General features: G+C 54.1%; 1 protein-coding gene across 1 annotated transcript in view; it reads left to right on the top strand.

Moving 5' to 3' along the window:
• The first annotated feature begins 1,866 nt into the window (after nt 1–1,866).
• EEIG1 (estrogen-induced osteoclastogenesis regulator 1) overlaps nt 1,867–22,319 on the top strand; it is a 327,766-nt gene continuing 307,313 nt past the window's right edge. The window contains exons 1-2 of the mRNA XM_086924949.1: nt 1,867–1,961; nt 4,669–6,020. Of these exons, the coding sequence (XP_086781075.1) occupies nt 5,875–6,020 (146 nt within the window). The 5' untranslated portion in view covers nt 1,867–1,961; nt 4,669–5,874. The remainder of the gene's footprint in view (nt 1,962–4,668; nt 6,021–22,319) is intronic.

Genomic DNA, 22,319 nt, shown 5'->3' with positions numbered 1-22,319 from the left:
TGATACAAGCAGTTTTGTAGATAGCGCTAGCCTCGATTGGAAGCCAGCGGAGGGTGGATAAGATCGGTGTGATGTGGTCGCTTCTTTTGGCCCCATAAATGAAACGAGCTGCTGAATGGAAAACAGATTTAAGGGGGGACAGGTGGGATTTGGGGAAGAGAATTGCAGTAGTCAAGTCTCGAGAGGACCAGTGATTGCACCAGGGTTATCAGGTCCTGCTCAGTGAAGAAGCGACGGATCCCCCACAGAAGGCGCAGATGATATCGAGCAGACTTTGCAATGGAAATGATTGAGTTTTTTGTCGAGAATGACACCCAGGGATTTTGCGCTGTCGGCAATGATGGGTTTAGTGTTCAGTAGATTCAACTGATCCAACCAAGATTGCACCGGGGGAGGAGAGAATGAAGAGGAGAAGAGGAGGAATTCGGTTTTGGAGGGATTCAGAATCAGTTGATAAGTAAACATCCAGTTATGAATGGAGTCGAGAGTAGAGCTTAGGATAGAGAGATTGTGAGTGGAGGCAACCTTAAGGTAGATTTGAGTGTCGTCAGCATAGAGATGATAGTGAATCCCGGATTTACTTAGGAGATTTCCGAGTGGTTCTAAATAGAGGTTGAACAATGTGGCTGCAAGTATAGAGCCTTGAGGAACACCTTGACCTACCGCCACAGGAGATGAAAGAGTGTTCGCTATTTTGATAATTTGTGATCTATCAGAGAGGAAGGAGGCAAACCATTTAAGCACAGTGCCCTCCATGCCCATTCTCTGTATAAGAATGTTGAGAAGGGTGTTGTGATTGACAGTGTCAAAGGCTGCAGAAAGGTCAAGGAGAATTAGAAGACAGGACACCCCCGAGTCGAGGATCCTCAGCACGTCATCAACCACTTGCAGTAGGGCTGTTTCAGTACTGCAGTTTTGAATGAAGCCAGACTGGAAATTGTCAAGAAGATCATTGTCCTTCATATGACGAGAGAGTTGTTTCGCTACACATCTTTCTGTAATCTTCGCAAGAAAGGGTAAGTTAGTGATGGGGCGGAAGTTGTTGAGGTCGGACGCATCAGCAGTTGGTTTTTTAAGAAGCGGGGTGACCTGCCCAGTTTTGAAGGAGACAGGAAGGGAGCCTTGATAGAGGGAGATGTTGACCAGAGTGGTCCAGTAGGAGAGGGAAAGGGTATAAAAGTCAATGGCAATGGCACTGGGAATGGGGTCCAGATGATGGTTTCAGGGCTTTGTTTCCCGGATGGACTTGAGAAGGGCATCTTCAGATATGGGGTCAAAGTTTTGCCCAATGGCTAAGGATTTGCACTCCTCTGGAGGGGTGCAGTGGAACACTAGAATGTATCCAGCCTACACTACTACACTACACTATCTTGCTACCGAAGTGCCCTTTGACCTCTCTAGAACGTGACCTTTCCAAGATGGCGCCTCCCGGGCCCCTTGAATTGTCCCTCTTCTGTTTCCCGTGCTGCGCGCCTTCCTCGCTGCGTCTCACCATTCCGCCCGCGCGCCCTCGCACCCCACCGTTACGCACATTATGTAATCCCGTCAGACCCTGCTAGCTCTGCCTCGACGTACGCACGTTGCGTAGGCTCGGTCGAGTCCGCTAGCTCTGCCTCGATTTACGCACATTGCGTAGGCTCGGTAGAGTCCGGTATCCCTGCCTCGATTTACGCACATTGCGTAGGCTCGGTAGAGTCCGCTATCCCTGCCTCGATTTACGCACATTGCGTAGGCTCGGTAGAGTCCGCTATCCCTGCCTCGATGTACGCACATTGCGTAGGCCCGTTAGAGTCCGCTATCCCTGCCTCGATTTACGCACATTGCGTACACCCGGTAGAGTCTCCCGCGACCTCTCAGACTTGCGCAGATGGCGTAGTCCACAGCGTCCGTAGGGTACGCAGGTTGCGTAGCGCTGCGCAGGTTGTGGAGCGAGCGGCCCGGTTCGGGCTCGGTACCGGCAGGTGAGTCCGGGCCGGGGGGGGGGCGAGGGGGGCTCAGAGCACGGGCTCGGTGTGTGTGCGCCAGGACACTGCCCCCCACGTCCTCATCACTCACTCCCCTCCTCTACTGAGTGACCCCCCCCCTTCCCCCGTTACAGCCCCCCCCGGTCCCGGCACTCTCTGCCCCCCCTCGAGCCCAGCACTCTCTGCCCCTCCTCCCCAGGTTCCAGCACACTGTGCCCCCCCCAAGAGTCCCAGCACTCTGTGCCCCCCCAAGAGTCCCAGCACTCTGTGCCCCCCCCCCCCCCGGGTCCCAGAATTCTCTGCCCCCCCAGCCCCATGTATCCCAGCCCTCGCTGACCCCTAGTGCGGCCCAGCCCTCGCTGACCCCCTAGTGCGTCCCAGCGCTCGCTGACCCCCTAGTGCGGCCCAGCCCTCGCTGACCCCTAGTGCGGCCCAGCCCCCGCTGACCCCTAGTGCGTCCCAGCCCTCGCTGACCCCTAGTGCGGCCCAGCCCTCGCTGACCCCCTAGTGCGTCCCAGCGCTCGCTGTCCCCCTGTGCACCCCTACACTCGTTGTCCCCCCAGCGCCTCTGCATTCGTCCCCCCCGCGCCCCTGCACTCGTTGTCCCCCCCACGCCCCTGCACTCGTTGACCCCCCTGCACTCGTTGTCCTCCGCGCCCCTGCACTCATTGTCCCCTCGCGCCCCTAAACTCGTTGTCCCCCACGCCCCTGCACTCATTGTCCCCCCGCGGCCCTGCACTCATTGTCCCCCCGCGCCCCTGCACTCGTTGTCCCCCCCGCACCCCTGCACTCGTTGTCCCCCCTGCGCCCCTCCACTAGTTGTCCCCACCCCTACACTCGTTGTCCCCCCAGCGCCCTTGCACTCGTTGTCCCCCCCGCGCCCCTGCACTCGTTGTCCCCCCTGCGCCCCTCCACTAGTTGTCCCCACCCCTACACTCGTTGTCCCCCCCGCGCCCCTGCACTCGTTGTCCCCCCCGCCCCTGCACTCGTTGTCCCCCCGCGCCCCTGCACTCGTTCCCCACGCCCCTGCACTCGTTGTCCCCCCTGCGCCCCTGCACTCGTTGTCCCCCCTGCGCCCCTGCACTCGTTGTCCCCCCGCGCCCCTGCACTCGTTGTCCCCCCGCGCCCCTGCACTCGTTGTCCCCCCGCGCCCCTGCACTCGTTGTCCCCCCGCGCCCCTGCACTCGTTGTCCCCCCGCGCCCCTGCACTCGTTGTCCCCCCGCGCCCCTGCACTCGTTGCCCCCCGCGCCCCTGCACTCGTTGCCCCTACGTGCCCCTGCACTCGTTGTCCCCCCGCGCCCCTGCACTCGTTGTCCCCCCGCGCCCCTGCACTCGTTGTCCCCCCGCGCCCCTGCACTCGTTGTCCCCCCGCGCCCCTGCACTCGTTGTCCCCCTGCGCCCCTGCACTCGTTGTCCCCCTGCGCCCCTGCACTCGTTGTCCCCCTGCGCCCCTGCACTCGTTGTCACTCGCGCCCTTGCACTTGTTGTCCCCCGCCCATGCACTCGTTCTACCCCTGCGCGCCCCTGCACTCGTTGCCCCCGCGCCCCTGCACTCATTGTCCCCCTGCGCCACTGCACTCGTTGTCCCCCGCGCCCCTGCACTCGTTGTCCCCACGCGCCCCTGCACTCGTTGTCCCCCTGCGCCCCTGCACTCGTTGTCCCCACGCGCCCCTGCACTCGTTGTCCCCCCGCGCCCCTGCACTCGTTGTCCCCCCTGTGCCCGTGCACTCGTTGTCCCCCTGCGCCCCTGCACTCGTTGTCACTCGCGCCCTTGCACTTGTTGTCCCCCGCCCATGCACTCGTTCTACCCCTGCGCGCCCCTGCACTCGTTGCCCCCCGCGCCCCTGCACTCGTTGCCCCCCGCGCCCCTGCACTCGTTGCCCCCCGCGCCCCTGCACTCGTTGCCCCCCGCGCCCCTGCACTCATTGTCCCCCCGCGGCCCTGCAGTTGTCCCCCCCGCACCCCTGCACTCGTTGTCCCCCGCGCCACTGCACTCGTCCCCCCCCGCCCATGCACTCGTTGTACCCCTGCGCGCATGCTGGTTGTGTATGTGCAAGCTCTAACTGTCCCGTGTGTGTGTGTGGTTGTGTGTGTATGCTGTGCTGTTTGTGTATCTGTGAGCGCTGGCTGTCCCTGGTGTGTGTGTTTGTGCGCTGTGTTGGTTGTGTATGTGCGAGCACTGGCTGTCCCTGGTGTGTGTGTGTGTATGTGTGTGTGCGCGCGCTGTGCTGGTTTTGTATATGCAAGCTCTATCTATCCCTGGTGTGTGTGTGTGTGTGCTGTGCTGGTTGTGTATGTGCGAGCTCTGGGTGTCCCTGGTGTGTGTGTGTGTGTGTGTGCTGGTTATGTATGTGCGTGCGCTGGCTGTCCCTGGTGTGTGTGTGTGTGCGCGTGTGCTGTGCTGGTTGTGTATGCGAGCTCTGGCTGTCCCTGGTGTGTGTGCGTGCTGTGCTGGTTGTGTATGTGCGAGCAGTGGCTGTCCCTGGTGTGTGTGTGGGTGTGTGTGCGTTGTGTTGGTTGTGCATGTGCGAACTCTGGCTGCGCCTAGTGTGTGCGTGTGCTGGCTGTGTTTTTGCGAGCACTGGCTGTGTGTGTGTGTGTGTGTGTGTGTGTGAGCGCTCTGGCTGCCCCTGGTGCCTCTGTGGAGTTGGCTGCAGGTGTCACTGCTGCTAACGCTTGTGTTGTTATGTTTTGTTCCTATAGCGCCTGCACAGATGAGCTCAAGGACACGTCCCGGCGCTAGGTGAAGGGAGGGGGCGCAGCCATGGATCCCGTACCTGTGCAGGGCACGCCCCCCGCCCAGCCCTAGGGAGGGAGGGGCTGTCACACGAGAGCGCAGGCCGGCCCTGCCTGCCCAGCTCACCGAAGAGGCTGTCACTGGAGCAGGGAGCTGTCTGTCTCTCTCACTGAGGGTGGAGCCCGGGCTCTGTTGGCTTGAACTCTGGACTCACAGGAGAAGAAAGCGGCCTGCCTCGGTCACTGAGGGGACTCTGGGCTCTGCTGATCTTAGCTGTCACTGGAGAAGGGGGCTGTCTGCCTCGGTCACTGAGGGGACTCTGGGCTCTGCTGGTCTGAGCTGTCACTGGAGAAGGGGGCTGTCTGCCCTGGTCACTGAGGGAACTCTGGGCTCTGCTGGTCTGAGTTGTCACTGGAGGACTCTGGGCTCTGTTGGTCTGAGCTGTCACTGGAGGATTCTGTGCTCTGCTGGTCTGAGCTGTCACTGGAGAAGAAAGCAGCCTGCCTCGGTCACTGAGGGAACTCTGGGCTCTGCTGGTCTGCGCTGTCACTGGAGGACTCTGGGCTCTGTTGGTCTGAGCTGTCACTGGAGAAGTTTGGGCTCAGCTGGTCGGAGCTGTCATTGGAAAAGAAAGCAGCCTGCCTCGGTCACTGAGGGGACTCTGTGCTCTGCTGGTCTGAGCAGTCACTGGAGAAGTTTGGGCTCAGCTGGTCTGAGCTGTCACTGGAGAAAGGTGCTCTCTGCCTGGTTCCCCGAGGAGGAGTCTGGGCTCTCCTGGTCTGAGCTCTGAACGGTCACTGGAGCAGTGAGCCTCTTTCCCACTGAGGGGCAGGCTGGGCTCTGCTGAGCTCTACATTGCCCCGCACCCCAGAACCCCTAGCTCGCCCACTGCTGAGACCAGGCAAGAGCCCTGTTCCAGTATTCCTGGACCCAGAGCATGGCCCTCCCCTTGCCCCCCCAGGAGCAGCTCCTGAGGTGCGACCCCTGCTGCTCTGGGGCTTGGAGATGAACAAGACCTAAAGGCCCCACCCCTGCCCTCTCGCCTGCCTGCTGAAGACAGCCCCCAAGGAGCCCCCCTGAGGTGCCCTCCCAGCCCCCAAGGAGCCCCCCTAAAGTGCCACTCAGCCCCCCCGAGGTGCCCCTCAGCCCCCCGAGGTGCCCCTCAACCCCCCATGGCTTTCCTCATAAAAAAAAAGAAGTTCAAGTTTCACACCACCTTCACCCTGGACGAGTTGGCGGCTGTGCCCTTCGTGAACGGTGTGCTCTTCTGCAAGATCCGCCTGCTGGAGGGAGGAGACTTCGCAGATTTGTCTTCCAGGTATGTCTGCCTGCGGGCGGGGCGTGTTCACCTGTACCAGTTTGCCCCAGCATGCCTGCCGCTGTAGGCTGGGGTCGTGCTTACCTGTACCTGTCCGCCCAGCATGCATGCTGGGCGGAGTGTGTGTGTGTGGGGGGGGGCGGGGGGGTCTTGCTCACCTGTACCAGTCCACTCCAGCATGCCTGCGGCGGTGGGGGGGGGGGGGGGGGGGGGGGGGGGGGTTATGCTCACCTGTTCCAGTTCGCCCCAGCACGCCTGCAGCTGTCGGCTGGGGTCTTGCTTACCTGTACCTGTCCACCCAGTATGCATGCAGGAGTGTGGGGGGGGGTCTTGCTCACCTGTACCAGTCCACCCCAGCATGCCTGCGGCGGTGGGGGGGGGGTTATGCTCACCTGTACCAGTCCGCCCCAGCACGCCTGCAACTGTAGGCTGGGGTCGTGCTCACCTGTACCAGTCAGCCCAGCATTCCTCGGGTGTGTGGGTATGGGGGGGGCGTGCTTACCTGTACCAGTCCGCCCCAGCACGCCTGCCGCTGTAGGCTGGGGTCGTGCTCACCTGTCTGCCCAGCATGCATGCGGGAGTGTGAGAGGGGGGTCATGCTCACCTGTACCTGTGCGCCCCAGCACGCCTGCAGCTGTTGGCTGGGGTCGTGATCACCTGTACCTGTCCGCCCAGCATGCCTGCGGGAGTGTGGGGGGCATGCTCACCTGTACCAGTCCGTCCCAGCACACCTGCCGGTGTTGGGTATGGGGGGGCTCACCTCTACCTGTTCGCCAAGTATGCCTGCGGGAGGGGCAAGTCAAGTCAAGTCATAAAATTTGTATAGCGCACTACATACCCAGAGGGTTTCAAGGCGCTTAGGAAGGGGAGGAGGATTATTTGTCAAATATCCACGTTTTAAGCTGCTTTCTGAACGCTAGGTGGTTCTGGGTGAGGCGAAGGTAAGCGGGGAGTGAGTTCCATGTTTTAGCAGCCAGGTATGAAAAGGATCTGCCTCCCATGGTGGTCTTGTTGATGCGAGGTACAGTGGCGAGGGCTTGGCTGGAAGAACGTAGTTGGCGGGAGGGGGTGTAGAAGGACAGTCGAGAGTTGAGGCAATCTGGTCCGATGTCGTAGAGTGATTTGTGTGCGTGGGTAAGCAGTCGGAAAGTGATCCTCTTATTGACGGGTAGCCAGTGGAGGTCTTTAAGGTGACCAGAAATGTGTTCGTTGCGTGGGATGTCTAGTATGAGCCTGGCTGAGGCGTTTTGGATTCGTTGGAGTTTCTTCTGGAGTTTAGCGGTGGTACCTGCGTAGAGTGTGTTTCCGTAGTCCAGTCGGCTCGTGATCAGAGCGTGGGTGACTGTTTTCCTTGTTTCGGAGGGGATCCAGCGAAATGTTTTCTGAGCATGCGAAGAATGTTGAAGCAGGAAGAGGATACGGCGTTGACTTGTCTGTTCATTGAGAGTGAAGAATCCAGGATGACGCCAAGGTTCCGTGCGTGGTCTGTCGGGATGGGTGCTTTTCCGAGGGCTTCCGGCCACCAGGAGTCGTCCCAAGCAGAGGGGGATGTACCTAAGATGAGGACTTCTGTTTTGTCTGAGTTCAGTTTCAGACGGCTTTGTTTCATCCATTCGGCAACTTCTTTCATTCCTTCGTGAAGGTTAGTTTTGGCGGTGTTGGGGTCTTTGGTGAGTGATAGGATCAGTTGGGTGTCATCCGCGTAGGAGATGATGTTGAGGTTGTGTTGGCGGGCGATGGCCGCGAGGGGGCTCATGTATACGTTGAAGAGGGTGGGGCTGAGTGAGGATCCTTATGGTACACCGCAGATGACTTCAGTGGCCTCTGACTTGAATGGTGGAAGGCGGACTCTCTGGGTTCTTCCGGTGAGGAACGAGGTGATCCATTCAAGTGCTTTTCCTTGTATTCCGATGTTTCTGAGGCGCTGTAGGAGGGTGCTGTGGCAGACTGTATCGAATGCTGCAGAGAGGTCGAGGAGGATGAGGGCGACTGTGTCTCCATTGTCCAGTAGAGTTCGAATGTCGTCTGTTGCTGCGATGAGGGCGGTCTCAGTGCTGTGTTTTGCTCGGAAGCCAGATTGTGAGGGGTCGAGGGATTTGTTGGCTTCGAGGAAGGCGGCGAGCTGGTTGTTGACGGCTTTCTCGATGACTTTGGCCGTGCTCACCTGTACCAGTCCGCCCTGGCACGCCTGCCGGTGCAGGGTGGGGGCGTGCTAACCTGTACCTGTCCGCCCAGCATGCCTGTGGGAGTGTGGGTTAGGGGGGCATGCTCACCTGTACCTGTCCGCCCAGAATGGCTGGTGGGGTGTGGGTATGGGGGCGTGCTCACTTGTACCTGTCCGCTCAGCATGCCTGCGAGGGTGTGGGTTTGGGGGTGCGTTCTCACCTGTACCAGTCCGCCCCAGCACGCCTGCCGGTGTGGGGTGGGCGTGCTCACCTGTACCTGTCCTCTTCAGCAAGCCTGCCACGGTGTCTCACAAGCCATGCCAACAGGTGGACTCTGCCCAGAATATGGTATGTGGTCACCCGCTGTCTCTGCTCTAGGGATGGGTTTAAAGCATATCCAGGGCCTCTCTGGATATGAAACCTGCCTAGCTCAGGGCCACTGTCCCACTTGGGATAGTGACCTTCATCTGGTTCAAGGCTCCGGCGCCTCAAGGTCAGCGTTGCTCTTGGGGTCAGTGCCTCGTATGTATGAATGAAATGAAATGGGTTTTGTAAAGCGCGTTACGACCCTGAGGCCTCGTACCGCTTAGGATCAGACAGAGCACGGGCAAGGCACGACCGATTAGTGGCGGTTAGTGAAGAGTTGAGTTTTGAGAAGTTGGAAGATCTGTAGATTGGGTTCACTGCGAAGATTGGACGGCAGCGAGTACCAGTATGTGGCATTACTAAGCAACACAAACTGAGCCAGAAGATGACATCCAGGGTCAGAGGCAAGCATGAGGTCACCCAGGGATAGGAGACGACCGACAGAGGGGCATCTTCAGCTCTTTCCTGAATTGGAGCAGCCGCTGGGCTGTCCTGATGGATACGGGCATGTTGTTCTAGATCCTGGGTGCACAGATCGACCAGGCCTGCTGCCTTGTTTTTAGGTCTCCCAGCTCCTCGCTCTGTGAGGGCTTTTTTGTAATCAATACGCTTTCCGAAGGGGACTTGAAGCCCGCCCTTTCTTCCCATTGGCTTGCGTCATAGCTAGTCAAGTCAATAAATTTATATAGCGCGCTACATACCCAGAGGGTCTCAAGGCGCTTGGAGAAGGGTGGGGAATTACTTGTCAAATATCCACGTTTTAAGTTGCTTTCTGAATGCTAGGTGGTTCTGAGTAAGGCGAAGGTGAGTGGGAAGTGAGTTCCAGGTTTTAGCTGCCAGGTAGGAGAAGGATCTACCTCCCATGGTGGTTTTGTTGATGCGAGGTACAGTAGCAAGGGCTTGGTTGGCGGATCGTAGCTGGTGGGAGGGGGTGTAGAAGGACAGTCTTGTGTTGAGACATTCGGGTCCGATTTCGTAGAGCGCTTTGTGTGCGTGGGTTAGGAGCCGGAAAGTAATCCTCTTATTGACGGGGAGCCAGTGGAGGTTTTTCAGGTGTCCAGAGATGTGATCTTTACGCGGGATGTCTAGTATGAGCCTGGCTGAAGCGTTCTGGATGCGTTGGAGTTTTTTCTGGAGTTTTGCGGTGGTACCGGCGTAGAGGGTGTTTCCGTAGTCCAGACGGCTCGTGACCAGAGCGTGGGTGACTGTTTTTCTAGTTTCGGTGGGGATCCAGCGAAATGTTTTTTTGAGCATGCGAAGAATGTTGAAGCAAGATGAAGAAACGGCGTTGACTTGTCTGTTCATCGAGAGTGAGGAATCCAGGATGACGCCCAGGTTCCGTGCGTGGTCCGTCGGGATGGGTGCTTTTCCAAGGGCCTCTGGCCACCAAGAGTCATCCCAGGCTGAGGGGGAGGTGTCTAGGATGAGGACTTCTGTTTTGTCTGGGTTCAGTTTCAAACGGCTGTGCTTCATCCATTCGGCTACTTCTTTCATTCCTTCATGCCGGTTGGTTTTGGCGGTGTTAGGGTCTTTGGTGAGTGAGAGGATCAGTTGAGTGTCATCCGCGTAGGAGATGATGTTGAGGTTATGTTGGCGTGCGATGGCCGCGAGGGGGCTCATGTATACGTTGAAGAGGGTGGGGCTGAGTGAAGATCCTTGTGGTACGCCGCAGATGACTTCAGTGGCCTCTGACTTGAATGGTGGAAGGCGGACTCTCTGGGTTCTTCCGGTGAGGAACGAGGTGATCCATTCCAGTGCTTTTCCTTGGATTCCGACGTTTCTGAGGCGTTGTAAAAGGGTGCTATGACAGACCGTGTCAAGTCAAGTCAAGTCAAGTCATAGAATTTATATAGCGCACTACATACCCAGAGGGTCTCAAGGCGCTTAGGGAGGGGAGGAGGATTACTTGTCAAATATCCACGTTTTAAGTTGCTTTCTGAATGCTAGGTGGTTCTGGGTAAGGCGAAGGTAAGTGGGGAGTGAGTTCCATGTTTTAGCTGCCAGGTATGAGAAGGATCTACCTCCCATGGTGGTCTTGTTGATGCGAGGTACAGTGGCGAGGGCTTGGCTGGAAGATCGTAGTTGGCGGGAGGGGGTGTAGGACAGTCGTGAGTTGAGGCATTCTGGTCCGATTTCGTAGAGTGCTTTGTGTGCGTGGGTTAGAAGTCGGAAAGTGATCCTCTTATTGACGGGTAGCCAGTGGAGGTTTTTCAGGTGACCAGAGATGTGTTCGTTACGCGGGATGTCTAATATGATCCTGGCTGAGGCGTTATGGATTCGTTGGAGTTTTTTCTGGAGTTTAGCGGTAGTACCTGCGTAGAGGGTGTTTCCGTAGTCCAGTCGGCTCGTGACCAGAGCATGGGTGACTGTTTTTCTGGTTTCGGTGGGGATCCAGCGAAATGTTTTTTTGAGCATGCGAAGAATGTTGAAGCAGGATGAGGAGACGGCGCTGACTTGTCTGTTCATTGAAAGTGAAGAATCCAGGATAACGCCTAGGTTCCGTGCGTGGTCTGTCGGGATGGGTGCTTTTCCAAGGGCTTCCGGCCACCAAGAGTCGTCCCATGCAGAGGGGGATGTACCTAAGATGAGGACTTCTGTTTTATCTGAGTTCAGTTTCAGACGGCTGTGTTTCATCCATTCGGCAACTTCTTGCATTCCTTTGTGTAGGTTAGTTTTGGCGGTGCTGGGGTCATTGGTGAGTGAAAGGATCAGTTGAGTGTCATCCGCGTAGGAGATGATGTTGAGGTTGTGTTGGCGGGCGATGGCCGCGAGGGGGCTCATGTATACATTGAAGAGGGTGGGACTGAGTGAGGATCCTTGTGGTACGCCACAGATGACTTCAGTGGCCTCGGACTTGAATGGTGGAAGGGGGACTCTCTGGGTTCTTCCGGTGAGGAACGAGGTGATCCATTCAAGTGCTTTTCCTTGTATTCCGATGTTTCTGAGGCGTTGTAAAAGGGTGCTGTGGCAGACTGTGTCGAAGGCTGCAGAGAGGTCGAGGAGGATGAGGGCGACTGTGTCTCCATTGTCCAGTAGAGTTCGAATGTCATCTGTTGCTGCGATGAGGGCGGTCTCAGTGCTGTGTTTGGCTCGGAAGCCGGACTGTGAGGAGTCGAGGGATTTGTTGGTTTCGAGGAATGCGGCGAGCTGGTTGTTGACCGCTTTCTCGATGACTTTGGCCGGGAATGGAAGGAGTGAGATAGGGCGGTAGTTTTTGAGTTCGGTGGGGTCAGCTGTGGGTTTCTTCAGGAGGGCGCTGAGTTCGGCATGTTTCCAGCTTTCTGGGAAGGTTGCAGAGTTGAGGGAGCAGTTGATGACGTCTCGGAGGTGCGGTGCTATAATGGAGTCTGCTTTATTAAAGATGTGGTGAGGGCATGGGTCTGTGGGGGATCCTGAGTGGATAGAGTTCATCAGACGGATGGTGTCCTCAGTGGAGATTGGCTTCCAGTCATTGAGGATGTTCAGGGGGGGTGGGGGTCCTGCAGGGGGTTGGGTGAGTTGGTCTTCGGGTCGGTTGTCGAAGCTGTTGTGGATGTCAGCAATTTTGTTGTGGAATAATGAGGCTAGGGAGTCGCAGAGGGCTTGAGAGGGGGTGATGTCGTTGGAGTTGGCTGAGGGGTTGGGCAATTCCTTGACGATGTTGAATAATTCCTTGCTGTTGTGGGCGTTGTTATCTAGTCGGTCCTTGAAGGCGGCTTTCTTGGCATTCCGGATCAGTCGGTGGTGTATGCGGGTGGCGTTTTTGAAGGCGTCCTTGGTGCTTTTACCGCCCTGTCCACTTTTGGCTCTGCCCACCCAGACTGGATCTTTCACTTGCAGCGTTACTGTGGGCTTCATTAGTCCTTAGACTCTATGTTTTTTCGATCAGTCCCGTCTAGCCCCCCGTCTCCTCCGCACTCTGATACACCCTCGCTCCTATTTCTGCATTTTGCTGTATTCCGGTTTGAATCGGACTAAAGTCAATTAATATTCTGAACTCCGTTGTGTGTTTAACTTGCTCCGCACCGAGATAAGCGCTGTGCGAGCTCGGGACTTCCTTCAAAATCCATGCAAACGTCTTGCTAGTTTGTGTGCCCCCATTGTGTCTGTGGTTAGGTTGTGTCTCCTAGACCCTTTTTTTTTTGTTGCTTTTTCTTGTTATAAATTCTAAAAGTGTGTGTTTATACGGATCTTTGCTTTGTTGCATGCACCCTTATGCCCGTGTGCGCGTGCACACCTGACAGTACACATCTCTCGTTCACACGTTTCTACTGCTCTTTACCTGACTTTTTTCTTTAGTTTATCTCTGTGGCCAATCTTGGGGTGGCCATTCCCAGCCTGAGGTATGGTTGATATTTGATAGAGGGTGACATAAACAAGATCAGGGGGTTAGTTCTGGGTGAGATGGATTTTGCCTGCACAAGGGTTTGATCCGGATGGTTTTCACAGTTGCGAGCAGACTGTTGGGGATGTTCATTTGCACACACCGTTCCACCTGCTGGTGATTGTAGCCTTCTTTTAAACTGGTTTTCTTTCGTCTCTTTATCATCTTTTTAGGTCTCAGTTGGCATTAGCAGCACGCGTGCGCTGCATCGCCATGCGAGGCTTTTGGATTAGATACAGTTTGCGAAGTTCACTTTCAGTTCCGGTTGTAATTTTCATTGGTGTTCGTCATTTGACATCACCAATTATGCTAAACGGGATGCACTAATTGTTCAAGAGGCTTTTTAGTCCCTCCTGGTTACTACCCTGTCCGCGTTTGGATCTTTTACGGGCGGATTTACAATCTTTCCTTTAATGGACAGTAAGCACTTTTTTTTGTCATTTTCAGCGCTGTCCACACGCTTGTAATGGCCGCTCGGAAAGCCTATCCTGCTTCAGCCCCCCACCCTCGTAAACTGTGGAATTTTGCTGCATCATGAACTCACCCTATCTCTCAAAGTTGGTTTCCCCACACACCTGTTTCTGGACTCTTAAGTTTATGTCCTAACCTTCGAAGCCAGGTTTGTCACAATCCCTTCCTTGTTTAGCTCGTGATGGTTTAGGCTACTGTCTGTTGAGTCCCAAGTTTCTAACCCTGACATCCTCGTTTGCTCGTTTTCTTACTCTTGAGAAAAAGCCCACTTTCCTTTGTCACCTTGGCTTGCCATACAGAGCGCAAGATATTATCTCGCTAAATCCTCTTCCCTTTCCCTCGGCCTTTGCGTTATCAGGACCCTCAACCCTCTCAATATTCTCACTGATCTATGTTTGTCCCGAGCACTCGTGGTTAAGAGTTAGTTAAAAAGGATCATTGAAAGTCTTGAGCTCACTTGCTCTCTTCTGATGGGTATTTCTATGTCGGTGTGATTTATTTATAAGATCAACTCCCTCACTTCCTCCAAGGGGCCCTCTAAAATGTGTTCGCTGCTCAGTGTTCTGGCGATACCATTTGCTGGTGTCATAATCGACTACTGGAGGCTTTAAGCTTGTGAGCAGGCAGCCAAATTAGTTTCGCTTTAAGGGGCCTTTACTGTCCATTGACTCATCTCGTTCTATTGTTCAGGGGGGAGTATTTTCAGCTCCAACCGACAAGTTCCTTAGGATTAGTCAATAGTCGAACTGGTATGAGACCTAGGGTTACTGGTCTTTAAAATATGCACATAACAAAACTTTACTCGGAGCATGGAGACTTTTTTTTTAATGCAAGTTATGTTAAATAGTGTATTGCAGCATTTTGACAGTTTTAGTTTCTGTACTTTGAAAACTGATTACGGTAGCACAGTGTTCTAATTGCACCAGACCGTTTTCCTTCCTCTTTGAAAAATATTGCATTTGCCTGTGATACACTGGCTGCTTGCTTTGCATTTTCCTGAACTTGGTGCCAAAGTAGCAACCATGGCCGTTGCTCTGCAGTAGCCCTTGCAGGCGCTTATCCTTATGGCTTGTTTTGTGTCCTGTCCTTTCTTCTGGTACCCACTTTTTTGACATACTTTTCTCGTTCCCTTTTGGAACATCTGAATACTGCTCCTTGTAAGTCTTCTGTGATGGTTTCAACAATGTTCTTATGGTCACTTTACCCAACTTTCCAAAACTGGCATGCTTCCCTGGCCACTGAAGCCTATCCTGGGCCATTCGATTCATCGCTCTGTGTGTCCGACCTGAAAATGTCACTTTATTTCTTGCATTATCACTTGCTTTTTATGACTACATTTAGTTTAATTTTTAACCTCCCTTTATTCACTTCTCTCAAGAAATGATCACCACATTTGAGACCTAGAAAATGTTCTGTAGCTGATAGAGAGATGCATGTGAGTGTATGTATGCTATGAGGTACATCCGGGGCCACTGCAGTGGTTTTCACAGAATCATAGATTTCCAACATTCTATCCTCTGCTGCATAATCTGCAGATTTTAACAAAAAAATAGTTTCTAACTCATACAGATTAAAATGCAGTGAAGTGTGTTGCTGCGTAGCCAAAGGCTCTTTGCAGTCGGTGATTGGTCACCTTTCTGTGTTGCTTATTGCTATATTTGGCTATTGTTAGAATTGGGGGTCTCTGGTTGGCACAGGTATGTACTTGTGACAAGCAGGGGCCCTCTCCTCTAAGTCAGGGCAAGGAACTTACTCTCAGAAATAACCCCTGCTCACCCTCTAGGCGGCGTGGCGCGAGCAGACAAGGCTAAACTCCAGAGCACATACTGTTAAGCATTTAGTATAATACACACAATAAACCATCAACCCACCACACAGGGACACAAGACTGTTTGTTCTGTAAAAATATGTGCTTTATATATAAACTCTCAAGCAGGCTTGTAAATACAGTCTTTGAAGGTTCCAGTTACTCTTGGAATGATGCCACCGTTCGTAATATCACACTGTTCAGTCTCTTTAAAAAGGGTTTGTTGGACTTGGCCCTTCTGGCAGGTTCACCCCTAAACTTTTTGCTTTGTGTGGTGACCCAGTGCTAGTGATTTTTGGCTTCTGCGCACTTTCACTGTGTCCCAGTGGAAAGTGCGTGCGCACTCTGAGTGCGTGTAGTGATGTTGGCCTGCCCTCCCATAGGAATGCGTGGGGAATGTATGTGTCCATGTTAGTTCCTGCTGGGGAGTGCAGGTGCGAGTTTGGTATGTGCGGACTCGTGTGATTAAATGCTGCGCAATGATGTATGCGGCGTGATTGTGTCTAGTGTGGAAGTGCCTCTTCTAGAACTTGGCATGTTTGTGTAATTTGTGTCTGGCGTGTGATTGGCTGGAGCTGGCTGGTGAGCCTGGCTCCCGGAGTCAGGATGGGTCTGCCCTGGTGGTGAGTGCTGAGATTAGCATGCTGATGTGAGGGAGGAGTGCACCTGGGACCTGAATAGGGCTGGGCTTTCCCCACACAATGCTGGCTCCGCCCCCTGTGGTGCGTCTAATGACCCTAGCCCTGCCAGTGAATAGAGTGAGGGGCTAAGCACATCACAGTGCTCCAAAACCAGCTGCGACTGGTTTTTCCCCCACCCTGCACACAGACAAAGAGATTTACTGTATAAAAAGGGGCTGTGTCCCCTTGCAAAAGGTTCTCTTCCTGGATCCTTTCTTTGAGGGGGCTGCTGCTGCTGGGCGCCAGGAGGACGCCACTGGGGACTGCCTCCCTGCCTGGAGGGCCATGTGAGCTGGATCCTGGGCCCAGCCTTGCCCCCCCCCCACCTCCTGAAGGAATTGTGCTGCACTCTGGGGCATCCTAGCGCTGGGGAGCGCTGTGCCCCTACCTCCTTATTGTTGTAGCGCCTGGGGGAGCTCTGCAGGCAGCTCTGCGTGATTCCCAGCCTGCCTCAGGGGATTTCCCGGCATGGGGATCCCCCCTCCGTGGTGTCATTTGCGGCGCGGGTGCCCACCCCGCTTTGCCTGCCGCTTCTTTCCCCCTGATTCTTTGTTGTTTTTTTTGGTGCTAAACATACAGGAGCTCACCCCGTTTCAACCCATTCCGGGAGCGTACCCCGCATATTGCCGGGAAAATCACCGCCGCAGCCCCGAGGCCAAGCTCTCCCCGGAGACAGAGAAGGCAGCTGCCGGCGTCACCGCAAGGCCGCGCTAGGATTGGCCCAGCCCGCCGAGCCTCCCGCCGCGCCATCAGTGAAGGACGCTCCCCATCGGAGCCGCGCTGCATCCCCCAGAAGCTCCGCAGCCCAAAAGGAGAGCCCTGCCTGACCAACTGGACCCCCACGAGTGCCCCTGAGCAGCCGGTGAGTGGGGCCGGGGGTCCGTTCTTAAAGAGGAGGGCGTTGGGGCACATTGCCGGTGCCCGCCCCTCCCCTTCAGCCCGAGGGCCTTGGTGCTTCGAGCCGCAGAGGCTCCGGGGCGTATTTGTTCTTGAGTCCACGAGAGGGGGGGGCTCCAACCACGGGGCCTACCCAGCATATTGCCGGGAAAATCACCGCCGCAGCCGCGAGGTCAAGCTCTCCCCGGAGACAGAGAAGGCAGCCGCCGGCGTCACCGCAAGGCCGCGCTAGGATTGGCCCAGCCGGCCGAGCCTCCCGCCGCGTCATCAGTGAAGGACGCTCCCCATCGGAGCCGCGCTGCATCCCCCAGAAGCTCCGAAGCCCAAAAGGAGAGAGCCCTGCCTGACCAACCGGACCCCGCGAGCGCCCCTGAGCAGCCGGTGAGTGGGGCTGGGGGTCCGTTCTTAAAGAGGAGGGCGTTGGGGCACATTGCCGGTGCCCGCCCCTCCCCTTCAGCCTGAGGGCCTTGGTGCTTCGAGCCGCAGAGGCTCCGGGGCGTATTTGTTCTTGAGTCCCCCAGAGGGGGGGCTCCAACCACGGGGCAAGTTGCTTCTCGAGCCCACAAGGGGCTCAGGGGGCATTTAGGTCGAGCCCAGAGAGGCTCAAGGGCATTAGAAATACGAGCCACAGAGGCTCTTGGTGGTAGTTGTGAAGAGCCCTGAGAGTCTCTTGGGTGCATAATTTACTTCAAGTCCCCCGAGAGGGACTCCGACGATTTGGGGGCATTTCTGGGCATTCTTTTTGCCCCACAGTTGTTATTGAGCCCAGCGAGGCTTACGGGGCCACAAGTGTTTTGGTGGCCAGACCTCACGAGGCTCCACCATGTTGGTCCCATTATCTCCACAGCTGCCCAGCACTTAGTGGACAGCTGCTCCGTTTAGGCCCCCTGACATTGCAGACACAGAGCGTCCTAGCCCCAGAGAGGCCAGTTGGCCTGGGTACAGTCACAGGTTGTGGCCTAGGCGATTTCTGCGCAATTGTTCTTTGCTGCACCTCTGAATGTGTTTTTATGTGTCGTGCTTTTCCCTACACCGCTGAATGTATGTTTATGCATCATGTGTTTTTCCCTACACCTCTGAATGTTCTGATGCATCATGTGTAATGTTCTTATGCCTATACCCCTAAATGTATTGTGATACTTAGGTGGTTGTTCTTTCTAGTACAGGTTTTGCTAGTGAGGTCCTGGTTCCCTGCGTGACATTCTCCGAAGGTGGTTAGGGTGGCGTAGTTGGTACTTACCTGTTACCAGTGGTTACTGGTTGTGTGCTCTACATTTTCTATTTTTGTGCTACAGTGATTATTGTTCTATGTGCTAAGCGCTATTTTAACAAGTATTCTAGTCCTAAAAGTGCCTATTCCTGACAGTGGTCCATGTGGCCCTGTCCTGTACATATATCCCCTGTAAATTCTGCCAGTGCCTGTTGGCACATTGTAAAGTGTGTGTTTTTATCTAATTTATTTTATTTTATTTTGAAAGTTTTATAGAGCGTGAACAAGATCCTTACGGATATCAGAGCGCTTTACAAACAGAGTGGGGTAAAAAAATTAGTAATTAAACAAAACATTTGAGAAAAGAAGTGCAAATGGTTACAAAATAAAAGAAAACAAGATAGGTAGCAACGGTGGATTGGAGGTCAATATACATAGTACAGGAGGAAGAGTACTGAGTTCCGAGATTACAATAGTCAAAGTTCAAGTAAATTTGGCTAAGAGGAGAGCTTTTACTTCTTTTTAGGTCTCGCCTCTCAATGCGCATGCGCATTGAGCAGAGCGAGACTATAGGGCTTTAAACAGACTTTACCCAACTGGCGATTTGGTGCTGTGCCCGTGCGCTTTTAGGTCAATGCGCAAGCGCATTGACCTAAAATGCGCGTGCACACCATCAAATCGCCGTCTGTTCCCTCAGCCGTACTCCTCCCACACCTTTGAAGTGAAGCTTAGCTTCACTTCAAAGGCCCCTGCTGCTTCACACCCTCATCGCCTCTCTCCCTGCTCCGCCCCCTCCCCTGCCTGCATGTCGCATTTCTCCTCCCCCCTCCCCACAGCAATGCCCTCCGTCTTGGCTCGCTGTTCTTTTAAAAACTACTCGCTGCATCCTCCCGCTCTCCTTAATCCGCTCTCCTTAATCCACCCTCCCGCTTTCCTTTGTTTCTAAATCCCCCTCACTCCTTCCTGTTTCCAACCCACCCCGTTTCTCTCACCTCTCATCACGCTCTCTATTGTGTTTTCCACCCTAGCCACTCGTGTCAAAACCCCAGCGCTGTTTTTTTACAGCTTGTTTTGCTTGCATGCATGGGCACTGGCGTGAAGCAAAATTGTGCCTACTCTCCACATGACACGGGTACGTACGTTGACAACCTCACAAACTTTTGAGGGCCAGGTCCCTGAGTAGAGCAGGGGTTCAGAAGCGCAGATGTGTGTGAGACATGGGCCCATCATCCCCCAGAGCCAACAATATTTTAATAATGTTGTTGATAAGTTAATATTTTGCTGCTATGTCTACTTCCTAACACTCGTCAAGCGAGTCCGACAGAATGGGGCTTGCATTCATACGTCTGTCGGGGCTGCTTTAGCTCCCAGTGAGTCCTGTTCACTTTCTGTCTCACTGAAGACAAGGAGCCGCCCCAAGCACACCTCTCCTTACAACCTAATGAGGCTTGTCCTATCGATGCCGCTCTTTGTAACAAATCTACAGAAAGATGCATGAAGCATTGTCTGAGATAAATGAACGAGCGTTGCTGCTGACCCCTCTAAACCTGCCAATTAGCAGCCCAGCTTGTGTTCGATTAGCTCCCGCTCAGTAGGCATGTCTTCACGGACCCCCAAGACCTCCTGGGCTCCCAAGACCTCCTGGGCTCCCGTAGGCTGCCTGGAACCTGAGCGGCGCTCGTTAACATTGCATCCCTAATTACTGCTCAGGAGGCCGAGAGCCTCTTTGATGTGCTGCACTCTGCTATTGGTCAATGCGACCTGCGTGTTGTCAAGCAAACTAGGAGCAGTGTTAGCTAACGTATGCTCAGTCAGAGTAGCTCCACTTTACGACTCCATTTTTGTTGTTATTTTAAGGTTAAGGAATACAAGAAAAATAGCCGCTGCTACAAATCACTGAACCCCTACTATACCAGTTGCTCAAAGCTACCAGCTTACTCAGGGCTTTAAGTGGGATGTAAAAACTGGGGGGCGGGTGTCTCTCAAAGGGGCGTGGGCAATGTAATTAAGTAAGCTACAAATCTGTGCTTAGCATAGTGTGCCGCCCGACTTGTATTTTGCAGTTTCTGTCATTACATCCAGATATATGATGCAACAAGTAACATCAAGTCAGGACTATTGGCTTTGTCAATGGTTGTTAGTCACCATCACTCTCCCCTCCCTTCTCTTTCTCCCCTCACTCCTCTCTCCCATCACTTTCCCCTCCCCCTCTATCCCCACTCTACCCTCCCTCTCACCACTCTCCACCCTCTCACCACTCTCCCCTCTCACAACTCTCCGGTCTCCTCTCTCTCTCCCCCCTCTCTTCACTCTCCTCTCCCCTCCCCTCTACCATCTCCCATCTCTCACCACACTCTTCCTTCTCTCTCCTCTACTCGCTCTCCTCTCTCTCCACTCTCCTCCCTTTCTCCCCTCTTTCCTCACTCTCCCTTCTCTCCCCTCCCCTTTCCCATCTCTCCTCAAGGTACACACGATTGTCAATGAGCACTAACACAGCATCATTTATACCATTTTGGCATTAGTCAACACCACTAGTTTTTCCCTGTTGTTCTCATCTTCATCTCCCCCATGGGTACTCCTTTCCCAGGTCTATCTCCATTGCTCTGCTTTCCGCCTCTCTCCCAAACTCATCTTCTCCCTTTCTTTTCTCCACTCTCTCCCTTTCTATAATCTCAGACTCCCTCTCCTCCTTCTCTCTCTTGCTTCGCTCTTGGGCTCCCTGTCCGTACTTTTCGCCCCTGATACACTCTGTCTCCCTCTCCATTCTTCTGTCCCCTGCTGCACTCTCAGGCTCCCTGTCCGTGCATCTCACCCTTGCTTCACTCTTGGGCTCCCTCTCCGTGTTTCTCTTCCTTGCTGCACTCTCTGCTCCCTCTCTGTGCTTCTCTCCCCTGCTGCACTCTCGTGCTCTCTAGAGATGTGGCCTAACCACCAGAGCTGCCACCTAAGTCACGTAAATACAAAACATGTTGCATTCCAAATGCTATAGGTGTCACATTCGCGAAAGTTATAACTATCGGCATTGTAAATGACAAAGCTATCCATTTAGCTATTTTAAAAGCCAACACATAAATAAAATATTTGTCATTTACAAGACCAATAGCTCCAACTTTTCTAATGCGAGACCTATTGCATTTCCAATGCTTGTTTGAAGGATGCCGTGGATGAGATGAGTCTGATTTCTGGGGGGAAGGCATTCCATAACCTGGGCGCCATTCCTGAGAAGGAGCGTTTATAAGTGTTTTTCTTGTGAAATATCCGGGGTTTCAAAAGAAGATTGTCTGCGCTTCTTGTCGCTCTTGAGCCACCCGAGATTGTCAGTTTCTGAGCGAGATAGCTGGGGGAATTGTGGTTTATAGCTTTGTGGGTCATGCAGGCGATTTTCAGGTGTATTCTGGCTTCGTAGGGCAGCCAGTTCAAAGCTTTTAGATCAGGAGAGACGTGAGAGCGTTTTTTCGAGCCTGTGATAAGTCTGGCTGCAGCATTAATAGAGGCTTTTAATGGTGCGGTTGTCGATAAGGGGAGACCACAGACGGCAACACTTCCATATTCCACTTGAGGGATGACTAAGGCTTGGACTGCAGTTCTGAAGTCATTGGGAGGAAGGAAAGGTTTCAAATTATGCAATGTGTTGATATGGAAATTAGCTCCCTGCGTTGCATTGCTGATGTGATGATGCATGTTGAGATTGTCGTTGAGGGTTATGCCTAAAGATTTCGCTGAGTCCACAATAGTAGGTTGAACGTTGAGAGCAGTGAGATGAGCGGCGAGCTAGGCTGCGGTTGTGTGTTTGCTGTTGATGCTGCTTAGTTTTTAAACTGCTGATTTTAATAGCACTTTAGAAATGTTACTTTAAAAATCCTTATTTCTGCATTTATGGTGTGCATATTGTAGCGCTCATACTTACCTGCATTTCGACTCGCTCGTGGCCCCGTTCCGCCCCGGCTTTGTGCCGTTTGTGCGGAGGGTCAGCTAGAGGAGCGTCCCTTCCTGCTCGCGACACCACTTCCGCCCTGCACCTACTCATCGCAGGTTAGCGGTCTAGTGCTGCCGAGCCTGTTTGTATTTATCCCACGCTTCCAGCACCCGCACAGTGACAAACGCGGCGAGCTAGGCTGCGGTTGTGTGTTTGCTGTTGATGCTGCTTAATTTTTAAACTGCTGATTTTAATAGCACTTTAGAAATGTTACTTTAAAAATCCTTATTTCTGCATTTATGGTGTGCATATTGTAGCGCTCATACTTACCTGCATTTCGACTCGCTCGTGGCCCCGTTCCGCCCCGGCTTTGTGCCGTTTGTGCGGAGGGTCAGCTAGAGGAGCGTCACTTCCTGCTCGCGAC

This window comes from Lissotriton vulgaris, chromosome 5 (genome assembly GCF_964263255.1).
Source record: "Lissotriton vulgaris chromosome 5, aLisVul1.2, whole genome shotgun sequence".
Classification (NCBI taxonomy): Eukaryota; Metazoa; Chordata; class Amphibia; order Caudata; family Salamandridae; genus Lissotriton; species Lissotriton vulgaris.
This window is presented reverse-complemented; position numbering and strand designations above follow the sequence as displayed.